Source organism: Mesoplodon densirostris, chromosome 7 (assembly GCF_025265405.1).
Source record: "Mesoplodon densirostris isolate mMesDen1 chromosome 7, mMesDen1 primary haplotype, whole genome shotgun sequence".
Lineage (NCBI taxonomy): Eukaryota > Metazoa > Chordata > Mammalia > Artiodactyla > Ziphiidae > Mesoplodon > Mesoplodon densirostris.
In genome coordinates, this window is record NC_082667.1 from 26,621,477 (window position 1) to 26,637,185 (window position 15,709).

Sequence of the window (15,709 nt, forward strand, 5' to 3'; positions counted from 1 at the left end):
GGAATTCCCTGGCGGTCCCGTGGTTAGGACTCCACACTTATTACACTGCTGAGAGCGCAGGTTCCATCCCTGATGGGGGAACACATATCCTGCAAGCCTCGTGAAGCGGTAAAAAAAAAAAAAAGCAGGTATTGGGCTTCCCTGGTGGCGCAGTGGTTGAGAGTCCACCTACCGATGCAGGGGACACGGGTTCGTGCCCCGGTCCGGGAAGATCTCACATGCCGCGGAGCGGCTGGGCCCGTGAGCCATGGCCGCTGAGCCTGCGCGTCCGGAGCCTGTGCTCTGCAACGGGAGAGGCCACAACAGTGAGAGGCCCGCGTACCGCAGGAAAAAAAAAAAAGCAGGTATTATTATACTCGTAATTATAGGCAAGGAAACTGAGGCACAGAGATGTTTAATTGCCCACGGTTACCCATCTAGCGAGAGATGAAGCCAGGTTTCAAATGAATGCAGGCTGGCTCCAGAGCCGAAGCGCTATTATCAAGAACCATGGTGGGATGCTGAGCTTAAAACCTGGGCCTTACTCACTTCAAACCTTAGACACATGAGTAAACGGTGACGGTATAAATTAACATGGGCTTGATCTGTCCCTTTAATAAACCGCAAAAGCGTGAAGAGCATTAGCTGAGACCATAGAGAACTTCATAGATTCCTTATCTCCAAAATATAGGAAGCATTTAACACTTAGCATTGCCCCATAAGATGGCCAGCTTGCCTGAAGTGAACCGATTTGCAGGCTTCAACAGTGAAGAGGCGCGCTCCACAGCTTGATAATTAACTTCCAAAAGGCGCGCGAGCCTCCGCGGAAAACAGTTTCCCGCTTCCCAGCCGGTTGCAGCTCGTTCAGCAACAGCCTCTCTACTCCAAGGCGGTGACGTCCCGCACTTGCATTGGGCCCGCCCCTTGGATCTTTCTGCTTCTGCGTGGTTGAGTAATCGATGATTTTGCGCTCTTAACTCCGCCCGCTGCCCCGGAAGTTAATGTAGAAGTCACACCCCCTCCTTGGCCGGCCCGGGCGCAGCCATTTTAATTCATATCTGAGTGGGCGGTGGCGGTTCTTGTCGGCGGTCTGGCTCCGCAGGGCAGGGGGCAATTTTAGTTGTTTGGGGGTGGTTTTTAGTTTAATTTTTCTTTTCTAGCTTGGCACCGCGGGCCAGTTCGCACGTTCTAGTCGTCTGAGGCCATGTCAGGAGACGGAGCCACGGAGCAGGTGAGGAAGGAGAGTGGTGGGGCCTCGTGGCGACCTCTTCTCTCCCTGTCTCTGTTCGTCCGAGTTCTCCAGCCATGTTCGCTGAGGAGGAATCAAGGGTCTAATGAACCCGAAAGATAGGGTACAGAAGTACGGTGGGAATGGGGAGCAAGATCTAACTGAGATTTAAAACTTTTTTGGCTTCTCTGTCTTAGGCGTTAAGATGAACAAATATTTGATTTAGACAATAGCCAGGAAGCTACTTCGTCCTATTTAGATTCATGGGACTTCTCTGGTGAGAGTCTTTCCTTTAATACCATTTTGGTGTTAAGGGGTTAGGAATTGATTATTTTAACGTGTACCCGCTGTTTTCGAAAAACTTGACAGTGTTCCCTCCACCGCCTTTCCGATATATACTGTACCCAGAAAAAGGTTTGAGAAGTAATTTAAGATGAAACTAATCTGGAGAAATAGACTCTTGCATGAGCGAATGAAGAAGGAAGCATCGTTATGCTAAGATTTGGGAATTTTGTGGCTTTCTCCTGCTCCTTCCCTTTCTTCTATCAACATTTCATTTTCATTTTTCCAACGAAACAAATAATTGTAGAATTTGATAAATCGGAAATGAGAAGTCTGTTTGGGCCACTGTAAGTAAAAGCATCTGTTTTTTAGTACTGGATATGTGACATTTAAGTATTTTAAAATTCAGATTTTTAGTGAAGTGAGTTGTTTCTTTTGTTCTTTATTCAGAATTTTGTAGGATAGTATTTACTTTGAGTTTGAAAGAGGAAACTGGTGTTTTATGGAAGCTGTCAATTTATTTTTCGATTCAAGTCCGGTATGTTTAGGTAAATAGTTTTTAAAATGGAGGCTAGCTAGACTGCAGTCTCAATTTCCTGAAATTTCCCATTGCCATAGCAACGAAATACACTTAGGTTTTCGTTTTTGAAGTCCCCAGCTTTTAACGTGGGGGCTGTTCTTGGAGGTTGACAGAGATGAGGCAGAATTGGAGTGTTCCTATTGAATAGGGTGACTGTAAATTTTATTATGTCGGGAAAGTTTGGCTAAACTGAATTTTGTGTTTGCTCGTCGACTGATTTCAGTCCTGAAATTTTCACAGTATTTACATTTTACATGCAGTTAGAATGCCCAAGAATGCCAAGTCTTAAAATCGTTACGTCAAGTCTGTTTTTGTATACCTTCCCTTTTTCTGGGCTCATGTTTTGTCACCTGAAAGTAGAGGAGGAGTAATGTACTGAGGTTTTCATTGAAAACTTCCCGAATTCATTGTTAATTTTTAAATTTATCTAAAATTGTAAACACACTGAAATGTTGCCATGACCTTTCATTTCAGAACTGTGGTGTTTTAAGTGGGAGAGAAGGTGGCAAAAATTTAAAGAAAAAAATTTCACCCAAAAGTTTTATGTGTAAAGTTTAGGACATAAGGAAAAGTGCAGTGAACAACTGCAGTACAGTTCTTCACCTAGAATCGACAGTTGTTGAGTGTTTTGCCATATTTGCTTTATCTCGTTGTATATATTTATTTGAAAGCAAGTGACATATTCAGCCCCCCTTATTTCAGCATTCTCTTATACAGTATAAGGCATTAATGCTGTTATATAACCATTATACCATTTCCCACCTAAGAAAATTAATAGCAATGCCGTATCATTTCTAAAAATAAGTCCTAAGAATGTGATTCATACGGTTTTATTATTTTAAAAATCAGAATCTACACTAATACGTATAAAATGGATAACTAATAAGAAACTGCTATGTAAAAAAATAAAATAAAATTCAAAAAAAATCAAAATCTAATCTAGGTTATTTGCATCATTTGGTTATGTCTCTTGAATCGTCCCTCTGTTTTTTCTCCCCTAGAATATTTATTGTCTATTGAAGAATCCAGAACAGTTCTCTTGCAGAACTTCTTATTTTGTGTCTGGGTTTATTTGATTTGTGTGTGTGTGGTGTCATTTAACTTGTCCCCTCATCTTCTGTATTTCCTGAAAATTATGGTTATGTCTAAACTCAGAACTTTGATAATATTCAGGTTAAATATTTTTGTGTAGAATACTTTATAACATCACATCAAAAGGCACTTCATGCTAGGTTGTTCCAGTGTTAGTAATGGTTAAGTTTGCTCACTTGATCAGGGTTAGGGTAATGACTGCTGGATCTCTTCATTGTAAAGGATTATTTTCCCCTTTGCAGTTAGTAATCTGTGGGTTGATAACTGTGTTCCTCAATAACCTTTTGTCTAGTTATTTATCAATTGATAATCCTTAAGTAAATCAGTTGTTTCCTTGAAAGTGGCAAATGGTGGTTTTAAAAAAATCCTATTCTGTCTCTACTTACTGGCTCATATTTTTTCCTCAAAGATGAAATTCCTTTCTTCTTTTCTCCTCCTTTTAAAAGATTGAGGATAGCTGTGGATTCATGGGGTTTCTCTGTATTTACTATGTTAAAATCAGCTATAGCCTTTTCTTTTTCTTTTCTTCTTTTGTTTTTTAAATGCTTAACTTGTCCTAGCCTTTATGGTGCCTCCTATATGCTATATATATTTTTCCATCAGTCTGTAAGACATGTTTCGACATCTGATGATCAACAGATAGTTATCTTCATATAGTCTTTTAAACTCTTTAAAGATACATTTCAAACATGCAAGAAATTCTGTCATAGAGCTTCAACTCACAGCGAAACATGTTTTCTCCATACTTTCACTTACTCTCCCCACCTCTATTAACTTTGAAGCAAATCGCAGATATTGTATTATTCAGCTTTAACTGAAATGGTAATTAAATGATACCTTAAAGAGTGACATAATCAAAAATAAGAATCCATTAGCTCGCTTGGTGTGTAAGACAACAGTTAATGAAAATTTAGAGGAAAAATGAGATGATGGACAAGGGAAAAAAAGACTAAACAGAACTGAAGAATAATAAGAAAAACATCAAAACCACTCTGAATCCTGGATTTGCTTTGGAAAGATGGTAAGGGTGGGATAGACAAAGGTGGGATAGACAAAGAATCCTGTGAGATATGAATTACAGATTTCTTTTAGTTGGTTAACATTGAAACTCAAAAAAGGTTTTGTTCAGTAAACCTGATAATATCTTAAATTTGTTATTCAAAAATATAGATGGTCCTTTCTTCGTACTGGATCTCTAGATTTGTGCTGTATGAAAGAGGGAAATGATTGTAGACAAGCAAAATCACAGCTAAGGTTTATTGTGATTTTTTTTTTTAACCCTTGTAAGGAAGTTCTATTTTACATTTAGAGGGCTATTTAAATTACCTTGCAGTTTTGGTGGGTATTCTTCTGGAGCTTCGTGTTTACTGTTTTTGTCAGTTTAATGGTGACAAAACCACCTGCATATAGGTTTTGTTAGGTTTTCCCCCTAACAAAAGCACCTCTGGTTCCCGTGTGGAATTATGCTATATTTTTATCGTGTACATTTTTTTTACTGCTTGATTCAACTTCTGATCTCATTCTTCACTCCATTTTACCTTGCGCATCACCTCTACAGAATTTAATAGGCTATTGGTTAGAGTTCCTCCACTGGGTTTTGAGTTGAAAGGCTGCCTTAGTTATCCACCATTTCACCTTAAAAACCTAGAAACACTGTTTTGATAATTAAAGGTGTTCACTAAATAAATGGATAAATTTTTGCATTCAGGCTATATGCTATATGTTACAAAATTTTAAAGAATTGTATCTTTTGGGAATACAGGCGCTTATAATTATTGTTAATAATTAATACAAAGTAAAATATTTGGGGGCATAAGAGTGAATGGTTTCTAAAGTTTTGTTATATGTATTTGGCCAAAGAAATGTATTTGGCCAAGTCAGTTCCCATGAACCTTTAAGTCCCTAAAATTCTGTTTCTACACTTTTGTGTTTTAGGAGTAAGATTTCAGTTTTCAAACAATTCATAGTCTATCCTAGAATTAGGAAGGCCTAAAGTATAAAAAGAATGATCCTTACTTCGGAAAAATTGCATGACTTGAAGGAGCACAAATTAATTGCCAATAGTTCATAACAAAGAGGGGAATTTAGGGCCATAAATAATTGTTTTGCTTTGGGTGAAAAATAATTTTAGGAAGATATAGAAAATATGAAAAATATGTGTTCTATTATATACTTACTAATTAGGAAAGAAAGATGAAACACTCAAGTGTTGAAACCTGATTTATTTTGTTGAGTAACCATTAATATCTAGTAGGGGTTAAAGGGAAATAGTGCCAATTTTAAACCCAAGTGGATGTGTGTGGAGGTTAGAAGAGGGAGGGAAAGGCCAAGAATATATGTTATAAAGAATATATGTTACAACAACAGTGTGTTCTTTGGATCCAATTATTCTTATCTGTTGTTAACAAAATCTTTCTGTAATAGCCTTTCCTACTTTTCCCCCTCCTATTTTAAGATACTTAGTATAATAGTTTGGGGCAGGCAAATTTGATTGATCTTACCGTTAATATTTCTTGAGGAAACTGACTACATAGAATACTCTGTTTGGCAGTAATTATTCCTAAGAGAGATTGATCTGTGTTTACAGAAATATTGGTTTTCCGGAGAAGTACAACAGAAGGAGATTGTGTTAGAAGAGATTGCATTCCCTCAGCATTAGGAATACAGAAATTTACATCCTAGATAGACCTTCCAGAATGGCAAAATCTATTCAGATGTTTGTACCTATTCAGTGGATGATTGCAAAAAACAGTTCATAGTTTTAGGCTTTTCTGCCATTGTCTCTAAATCTTTATTCCTCTTTAGACAAGACCTAGTTGTGAATTTGAGTCTTTTTGTTTTTACTGAACAGCTGGTAATCGTGTGAGAATTGATTTTAAAAGAGATTTTAGTTAAACAAATGTTTAAACTATTTTTAGATTAATGGATAGGTTATAATCAGCAGTAAATATTGAATAAAACCAGAAGGGTAAAGCTGTGTCCTAATTGTTGTTTTCTAATGTTTCACTTAGTTAATCGAGTGAATTAATATTTTGGCTACTCCTGGTCTAAAGCTGCATTTTTCAAATTCTAAAATATTAAGTTTTTATTTATAGTTTGTAGCTGTTTGTTTCCTGGGGGATGAATAAACAAATTTAATAAGCAAATATGATAAGTATAATTATTTGGACCAATAACCATTAGCCTATTTTTTCTTTAAATTTTTCAATTGTTTGCATGTTTAGTAGATTTTAATCTTTGGAAGGTTTGAATGGATTATATACAGGATACATATTCAGATTCATTCACAAAAAACATCTAGTAGAGTTTTGTTGCACTGGTAAAGGAACATAGGACTAAGCTGGCATCCAGTATTAATGTCATCTGTCACATAAAATGCTTAATTCTCTAGGCATATGAATCGACTCAGTTATTACTTGCAGATAGTCTTGCAGGGTGCTACCCTAGTCTACTTTTAACTTTGAAAAAAGACTACCAAGACAGACTTAAGAGTTGGAATGTATGTATTTTCAGTTTTCTTAATGTTTTAACAACAACAAAAGGAATGACTTAGGTCTGATTCCACTTTATTTTTGAGGAAACACCACATTTGGAAAAAAATATATTTACAGAACAGATGGATTAGGTGGTGTTTCTCAGAATGGAGTCCATGGTCCATTGCATTATATTCACTTAGGTGCTTTATAGAAGTATAGGTGCCTATACCTCAATTTCAGACATACTCTGAATGTAACAGATTCTGTAGGTGAGGCTGAGAATCTTCATTGGAAATGAGTATCACATGTGATTTTTATGTAAATGAAAGTTTGCAAATCACTTAGATTAGGGATTGAAGATACTTGGACCTTCAAAGTTGGTTTTGAATACATTGATAAAATAAATGGAGAGGGCTTCCCTGGTGGCGCAGTGGTTGAGTCCGCCTGCCAATGCAGGGGACACGGGTTCGTGCCCTGGTCCGGGAAGATCCCACATGCCGTGGAGCGGCTGGGCCCGTGGGCCATGGCCGCTGAGCCTGTGCGTCCGGAGCCTGTGCTCCTCAACGGGAGAGGCCATAACAGTGAGAAGCCCACGTACCGCAAAAAATAATAATAATAATAATAATAAATAAATGGAGAAAAACATTGCAGATTATTTGAGGATGGTTAGGCCTTTGATAGTATTTTTACTGATTTTTCTCTTCCTACTGTATTTAGACACTCATTATCCTTAATAGTGGAAAGTACTCATTACAAAACTAGTTTTGAGACTCTTCTCTGCTTGTTCTGTTGCAAAAATCTTGGTCAAAAAGCTAATATAGGTTTACATCCTTTAATTTACTACATTCCTCCCTGCATACTTTTGATGTTTATCACTTGGTTTAAATTTTCACTGACCTCTAGTTTAACTTAATTTCCATATGACCTCCAGCATAACACCCTCCCCCATTTACCACAAAAATAGCTGTTTGGAGAAAGAGAAGTACATTTTTTCCTGTCCAGGTTTTACCTCCCTCGTGGAAATGGAAAGAAGAAATTAAATTAGATTATAAATTATTTAATTATTAATATAATAGTGTCTGTCACTTCACACCCCACGCCATTAACAACCACCTAATATAAATTAAGCTATCATATAGAAAGAAAGTGGTTTGCAGCTTAACTCGGTTTCCCAGAGGCTACATGACATATCCACAGTTATATGAAAAGGCTATTAAAAATGTTGCTCCCTTTTCCAACTACATAATTGTAGTTTTGTGGTCTTATACTTCATCAAAAACAATATATTGCAATAGGTTGAAAGCAGAAGCAGGTGTCTTCTATTCAGCCAGACATTAAAGAGATCAGAAAAATGTAAAACAGCGCCATTTTTCACTAATTTTAATTTTGGAAAATATTTTAAAATAAAATCAGAAGTTTATTTTAAATGAATTAGCACATTAAAATTTTTACAGTTTTCATTTTTAGTATGGTAATGTTGATTTAACCCCCACATTTTAAAAGAAATCTCTGGGTCCCCATTTTTAAGAGTGCAAAGCGATTCTTTTTTTTTTTTTTTTTGCGGTACATGGGCCTCTCACTGTTGTGGCCTCTCCCGTTGCGGAGCACAGGCTCCGGACGCTCAGGCTCAGCGGCCATGGCTCACGGGCCCAGCCGCTCCACGGCATGTGGGATCTTCCCAGACCGGGGCATGAACCAGTGTCCCCTGCATCGGCAGGCGGACTCTCAACCACTGCGCCACCAGGGAAGCCCCCAAAGCGATTCTTTATAAGAAGTTTGAGAACTGTTGAAATAGTGCAGGGAGCTTGTGAGACATAGTCATAAGTTCTATTTCTGAGTTAGCTTCACAAAACAAAAGGTTAAATATAGAAAGTAAAAAGACAACCAGCTGAATGGGAGAAATTTTTTGTATATCGTATATCCAATAAAGGACTAGTATCTATAATATGTAAAGGATTCTTGCAATGCAATAACAAAAAAGAATTAAAAATGGGCAAGCAATCTGAAAAGACTCTTCTCTAAATATACAAAAGCCAATAAGAACATGAGAAGTGCTGAATTTCATTAGTCACCAGGGAAATAAAGATCAAAACCACAATGAGTTACCACTTTACCTGCTCGGATGGTTATAATCATCAAAAAGATGGATAATAACAAGTGTTGGTGGGGATGTAGAGAAATTGGAGCCCTCACACTGGTGGGACTGTAAAATGGTTCAATCGCTTTGGAAAACAGTCTGACAGTTCTTCAAAATGTTACGCAGAGGTTTGCTTTTTGACCTAGCAATTTCACTTCTAGGTATATACCTAAGTAAAAAGAAAACACAAAACGAATTCCACTCAAAAACTGGAAATAATCCAAATGTCCATCAACTGATTAATAAATAAAATGTGGGATATCCATGCAATGGAATACTTAACAATAGAAAGGAGAGTACTGATATATGATAAAACATGAACCTTGCAAATATGCAAAGTGAAAGTCAGAAACAAAACACATTGTATGATATCATTTACATGAAGTACCTGCACATCTATAGAAACAAAGTAGATTGGTGGTTGCCTAGGGCTAGGGGGATTGGGAAATGGGATTGCCTGTTAATGGGTACCGGTTTTTATTTAGGGTGATAAAAATGTTTTAAAATTTATTATGATGGTGAATATACTAAATTTAAGCCATTGAATTTTACACTTTAAATGGGTGAATTGTGGGCTTCCCTGGTGTCGCAGTGGTTGAGAGTCCGCCTGCCGATGCAGGGGACACGGGTTCGTGCCCCGGTCTGGGAAGATCCCACATGCCGCGGAGCGGCTGGGCCCGTGAGCCATGGCCGCTGAGCCTGTGCGTCCGGAGCCTGTGCTCTGCAACGGGAGAGGCCACAACAGTGAGAGGCCCACGTACCACAAAAAAAAAAAAAAAAAAAAAAAAAAGTGAATTGTATGGAATGTGATTATGTCTCAGTAAAGCCATTATTAAAAATAAAAAAGGTCAAACATGTATAATGTATCCTATCTCCATACTTTAAGCCAGTTGTACACGGGTTATTATTCACATAGAAAAGTTGATATTTTAGCAGTACACTACGACTAGAAAAACAGTGCATAGATCAGGTACTGGAGGTAGTTCCTCAGCAACATTTTCGCCTTATACAAAAAAAAAGTATGTCTACTCGACAATTTTTTCTGATTTTTGTACCCATTTGAAATAGTATATGTTGGTGTGTATGTGTATACTCCTTACAGTTGTGTTATTTTTCTGGTTTTTAAAATTGTGCAAATCAAAGAAGTTCCCACTGTCCTACTATTATCATTAAATGTGCATGCCTTGGGAACTGAACTAGTCCAGCTTTTGTTTTGCTCATTTGATTTGGGGCCCATCCTACTCCCCATTATCATTCCCCTGAAGAATGATAATGGGATTACAGATATTCCAAAGACAAAAGCTGGATTTTGATAGAGTTTCTCTATAGTAATGTTTTTGGGACATGTAAGCATGAGACGGCTCTTCTTTTGCTATAACTAAGGAGAGTTCTGACCTCATTCCATTACAAATGGGCACTGGAAACTTGTGGCAAGTTTTCTTAAAGTGACCTATTTCTCTGATCTGACAACAGATTCAGGAAATAGTATTACAAGTCCATTCCTTTTGGACGCTCAGTCTCCTTGTGGATACTAGAAAACTGTTCAATTTTCATTTGCTTTACAGCAGTGTGGTAACCAGGCCACAAAACAAAAATGTTATGCTTTTGGTTACCCAATTGGCTCATAGCTGTGGTGATGAACAACTTTTTATTGTGAGAATTAAATATGGCCTTTAACTACCAGAGGATACTCTTGGCCATTTTGGTTACCTTCTGTTGTGAATTAATTCAGTTGATTGAGAATTATCTAGATAGATTGTTTTATGAACATTTAACTACATCCTTGTCCAGAGGAAAACATTTAGGGTTATAAGAGATTCTGTGAAGAGCTGAGGCATAGTTCTGCCAGATTCTAACTGGACTTTGGGCAGATTCATGTAAAATTTAGTTATATTTTTTATTATGAAATGGGGTTATCAGTTGCTTAGCGAGGAGTGACAATGCCTAACATAGTAGATGCTCAATAGATTTTTTTTTAATATCTGATCCAACATCCTTTCCATGGGGTTCTTGGGTCCCTGGTAACCTCTTCCCCCAGGTGTCTGTGGATAGAATTTTCAGGGTTCCCTGAACTTGAATGGGCAAAATAAAACTTTTGACTAATCTCTAACTGAAATTCAGCCTTTCCTTCTATTACGAATGTAGGCAAGAAACCACACTAGTAGCGTTAGCAATAGCTGTGTGACTGGGACAGACGTATTCAAAGACAGACGTTGGCACTCATCACTAGACTCGCCACTAGATTTTGTTGTGTTAAGTATTTATTACAATATAAACTTTGTTTTAAAATATTTTTATAATTACATTTCAGTATAATTGGTTTCCTTTGAAATCCTGCATAGTTTATTTTGTGTATTTAAGAACATTATCCCTAGAAAGTCCCATAGGCTTCACGAGATTGCAGGAAGTTTCAGCAGCACACACAAAAAAAGTTTGGAATCCCTAGAGAGCCATAATTTTCAACTGAGGCTGTACATTAGAACCTCCTGGAGAGTTTTTTTAAAAATAGTGACGGTCCAGGCCCCTTCCTAGAGATTCTGTTTTAATTGATCTAGAGCGAGGCTTGAGCATCTTTTTAAATTCCCTTTACCCCAGGTGATTCTGATGTGCTGCCAGGGTTGAGAATCACTAAGTGAATGGCTTGTTTTATTTTGTAAGGAGACATTTATACTTGCTGCAATTATGCTGGTCAGATATTAGATGCTATCTTCTGAGTTTCTCTGTTCTTTTGCAGATTATGGCATACATTATCTAATTTTGGTAGGTTAATTTTCAGCAAGTGGATTTGAGTGATTTGGCCTCCCACCAGACTGCTTTGAAACACTAATTGTTAGCATTGATTAATTTAGCTGGTTTTTAATTCCTGATTTAAAGTTCCAGTATCACATTTACTTCTTATTTTACCGTTAACATATTATAGTTGATATCTTACGAATCCTAGTTTATTTTAAAGTATTTTTAAAGTTTGTCAAGAAGTAAACCGTTTGAAAGAAATCTTTATTTTGTTGTATCCCAAGTGCCCACTCAACAATGTCCGGCACACACTAGGCACTGAACAAATATTTCTCAGGTGAACAGTAAAAATTCAAACAGCAGAAGAATATACAGTGTGTGGAGTACGCTTGTATGTGGTGTGTGTGTCTCCCCATCTGCTCCTATTTTTTTAACTGGCTATTATGGAGATTGTTCCATGTTGCTGTTTATAGAGCTGCATTGCTTTGTTCCTTTTAGTGACTACAGATTCCATAATTTATTTAGCCAGTTCTTTTACACATGATTATTTAAATTATTCCTAGTCTTACACAACAACAAACAGCCACGTAGCTGATTACTCTCCTGTGTACATCTTTGTGTACGTGTAGAGTAGGGTAAGTTGTCAGAACTGGAATTCAGGGTCAGATATTCATGTTAAATTTTGATCAATATTACAGCTTGTTCCTGCCAACAATTCGAGAATGTCTGTTTCTATTGATATATATCCTTGCCAGTGCAATGTTAATTATAAAACACCTTTGTGGGTGCTTAAAACTTAGCCTTCCAATGCAGGGGGTGCAGGTTCAATCCCTGGTCGGGGTGCTAAGGTCCCACATGCATGGCCCAAAAACCAAAACATAAAACAGAAGCAATATTGTGACAAATTCAGTAAAGACTTTAAAAATGGTCCACATATGAAGTGAGTAGCATTGACATATATATACTACCAAATGTAAAATAGATAGCTAGTGGGAAGCAGCTGCATCGCACAGGGAGAGTGACCACCTAGAGGGATGGGATAGGGAGGGTGGGAGGGAGACGCAAGAGGGAGGGGATATGGGGATATATGTATACATATAGCTGATTATACAGCAGAAACTAACACAACATTGTAAAGCAATTATAGTGCAGTAAAGATGTTAAAAAGAAAATGGTCCATATAAAAAAAATCTTTAAAAAAAACCAGAAACACCCTTGATCTCTATCTTGTGGCTTACATTTGTATTGCTTTCGAATGTTTAAAGTTCATTGTTCTTTTTCTATGAACTGTTCGAATACTTTGCCCATTTTCTTTTTGAGTTTCTGATCTTTTAGTGACTGGACTTTATATTAATAAATTTAATACTTTGCCATGTGTGTTGGGGATATTTTTTAAGTTCGTTTTTCACTGTCATTGTGATACTTTTCCCATGCACAAATGTAAATAAACTTTATGAATTAAGTTTACTCTTTTCAGAGGCTTTTAAAGAGCCTTCCTGGGCAAAGATACATTTCAGTATATTTTCCAATGGTTCTTGTGTTTTTGTTTTTAATGTTTAAATCTTTGATCTATCTGAAATTAATTTGGTAGAAAGGGTAAAATAGGAATTCAACTTTATTTTGATAGATACAGTTATTCTAGCACCATGCATTGAATAACCCAACATTCCGATTTGAAATGCCACCTTTATTATTTGCTGATTTTCCATATATCCTCTTTTTGAACCATCCTGATCTGGTGATTTATCACCATTGCAGTACTCTTTATTTGTCATTTTATGTTCTAATATGTGGGTGGGACCAGTGGTCCTCCTTTATTAAACTTTTCCAGTTTTAGTTTCTAAACTAAAGTAGTTTAAGCAAGCTACTTACAAAGCTCTTGTGTATTAGTTGAATATCCTAATTTTGATACACAATTATATTAGTCTTTTAAAACATGGTTTTCTTTCTAAATAAATGTATACTTATCAGTGGTGGAAACTGATTTATTCCAAAGAAAAGTATACTTCTTCCAGGTAATTTTTTTCCCCTAGACACATGACTTGAAAATTTTTTTCCCAACTGCTATTTTGACAGAATTGCTTGGTGAAATATTAATTGCAACTAAGGGGGGAAAAAAAAGGAAAAAGAAAGGTATTAGGGGCAATGCTTCCCTCTCTATCCCCTCTTGAATGTTACTGATATTTATTGCCATACTGTGGATTTCAAGAAGTCCTACAAAAAAGGTAAAACCAAACTTAGTACAGATTAACATTTATCTGAATTTTTTGAGTATCACTTTCTTTTTGTGGCACACGGTAGTATTCTGAACAACAATTTGAGAAGTAATACTTGTATTTATGCCTCAGGTCCTGGCTACTCTTTTAGGTATTAATTTTTTAAGATTATATTTCTATAAGAAAAATAAAACTACCTTATTAAAGAGTTTAGGAAATACTAAAAGAAGGGGGGGGAAGTCACCTGTACTTCTACCACCTATCACCCAGACATGACTACTAAATATTTTAGTACAATCTTTTCAATCTGTCTTATTAGGGATTTCTTTTATAGTTTTCATTATGTTGTATATACACTTTGTAAATCATGCCTTTAAAACTTTCACGTCAAAAATAAAATTTCCGTGTCATTTCATGCTTTTTCTTTGTGGCTTAGGATGAATTCTGTATAGAAGTGTTTCTCAGTGTTGGTCCAGGGACCCTGTGGGTTCCCAAGACTTTCAGAGGACCTGTGGGTTCATACTGTTTCATAATAGATTTAAGACATTATTTGCCTTTTTCACTGTTAATCTCATGAGTCTACAGTGGAATTTTTACATGAGTTGATATTGCAGAAGGTTGAGTGCAGAAGCAGATAAGAAAATCCAGCTGCATTTTGAAGTCTGACATTATATAGATTTGCAAATATATGTAACATAATCTCGCTGAATTTTCAAATAGTTATTTTTCATTGAAATGTTATGTTAACATGTAAATAATTTTATTGTTATTTGTATATGAATAAATATCTAACATTTTTCTCAGTTTTAATTTCTAATATGGTAAATGCTGAAATAACCCACATGAACAAAAGCTCTTTGATATACTCAAGGGTATAAAAGGGGTCCTGAGACTACAAAGTTTGAGAACTGCTGCTCTATATTATTTCGTGTAAAAGATGGGGTTTTTTTAAGTTTTAAAAATGTTTTTTAAAAGTATATGCTCACTTGATTTTGTTATTATGTAAGAGATTTATGATAAGATAGTATATATAGGTTATAGGAAACACAGGACCTCTTTTATAAGAGGACATTTTTATGCCTTGTACTGTGATACTGCATCTGGGGGCTGATATGTTGTGCTTGAATTAAATTAGGCCTGAGATTTTTAAAACAGTAACTTCAGTTCATTGTTTTTTTTCTCCCTAGGCAGCTGAGTATGTCCCAGAGAAAGTGAAGAAAGCCGAAAAGAAATTAGAAGAGAATCCCTATGACCTTGACGCTTGGAGCATTCTCATTCGAGAGGCACAGGTTTAGTGATATAGGATTACATTTCCTTCTCTATGGGTCCAATCACACTACTTGGTTCTGCAGTAAATAATACATTTATAATCCTAACATTGTAAATGCTGTTTATTGGTTTTCAATTTTAGAATCAACCTATAGACAAAGCACGGAAGACTTATGAACGCCTTGTTGCCCAGTTCCCCAGTTCTGGCAGATTCTGGAAACTGTACATTGAAGCAGAGGTTAATATTTTATTTTATTTTTTCTTATATAGCTTTTGATGGGAATTGCAACATACACTATAGTGATAGAAAACAAATTAGGAACATAGATAGCACAACTAGGACAAGGAGGATTTAAAATGTCTCTTGCCTTTATTTTGTAAAATAGGTATGAAGGAGTAATTAAAATGAATTTTTGAAATTTGGGTCTTTACAAGCTGATGATTGTTGCATTTTGGAGTTGCAACAACATTAAAACAGTTTCAATGGTATTGGAGTGCTTTAGCCTTTTATTTACTTGTCATGTGTCAATTTATTGCCTCCTGTGTCATTTATTTAGAACTCATTTTTCTTTTTATTCCTATTTACAAACTAATATGAATGGTATTATAAGAAAATACAGAAATATTAACTTAGTTTCATAGGGTATTTTGAGTGTCTCTGGTTAAATGAAACCTTTAGGTGAAAAATTATTTTCGATTTTAATTTTGTGAAAATGC

The 15,709-nt window shown here is 36.3% G+C and overlaps 1 protein-coding gene across 1 annotated transcript in view; it reads left to right on the plus strand.

The window, feature by feature from the left end:
- The first annotated feature begins 1,019 nt into the window (after positions 1 to 1,019).
- The window catches only part of CSTF3 (cleavage stimulation factor subunit 3), a 71,909-nt gene continuing 57,219 nt past the window's right edge, over positions 1,020 to 15,709 (plus strand). The window contains exons 1-3 of the mRNA XM_060103006.1: positions 1,020 to 1,210; positions 14,911 to 15,012; positions 15,135 to 15,230. Of these exons, the coding sequence (XP_059958989.1) occupies positions 1,184 to 1,210; positions 14,911 to 15,012; positions 15,135 to 15,230 (225 nt within the window). The 5' untranslated portion in view covers positions 1,020 to 1,183. The remainder of the gene's footprint in view (positions 1,211 to 14,910; positions 15,013 to 15,134; positions 15,231 to 15,709) is intronic.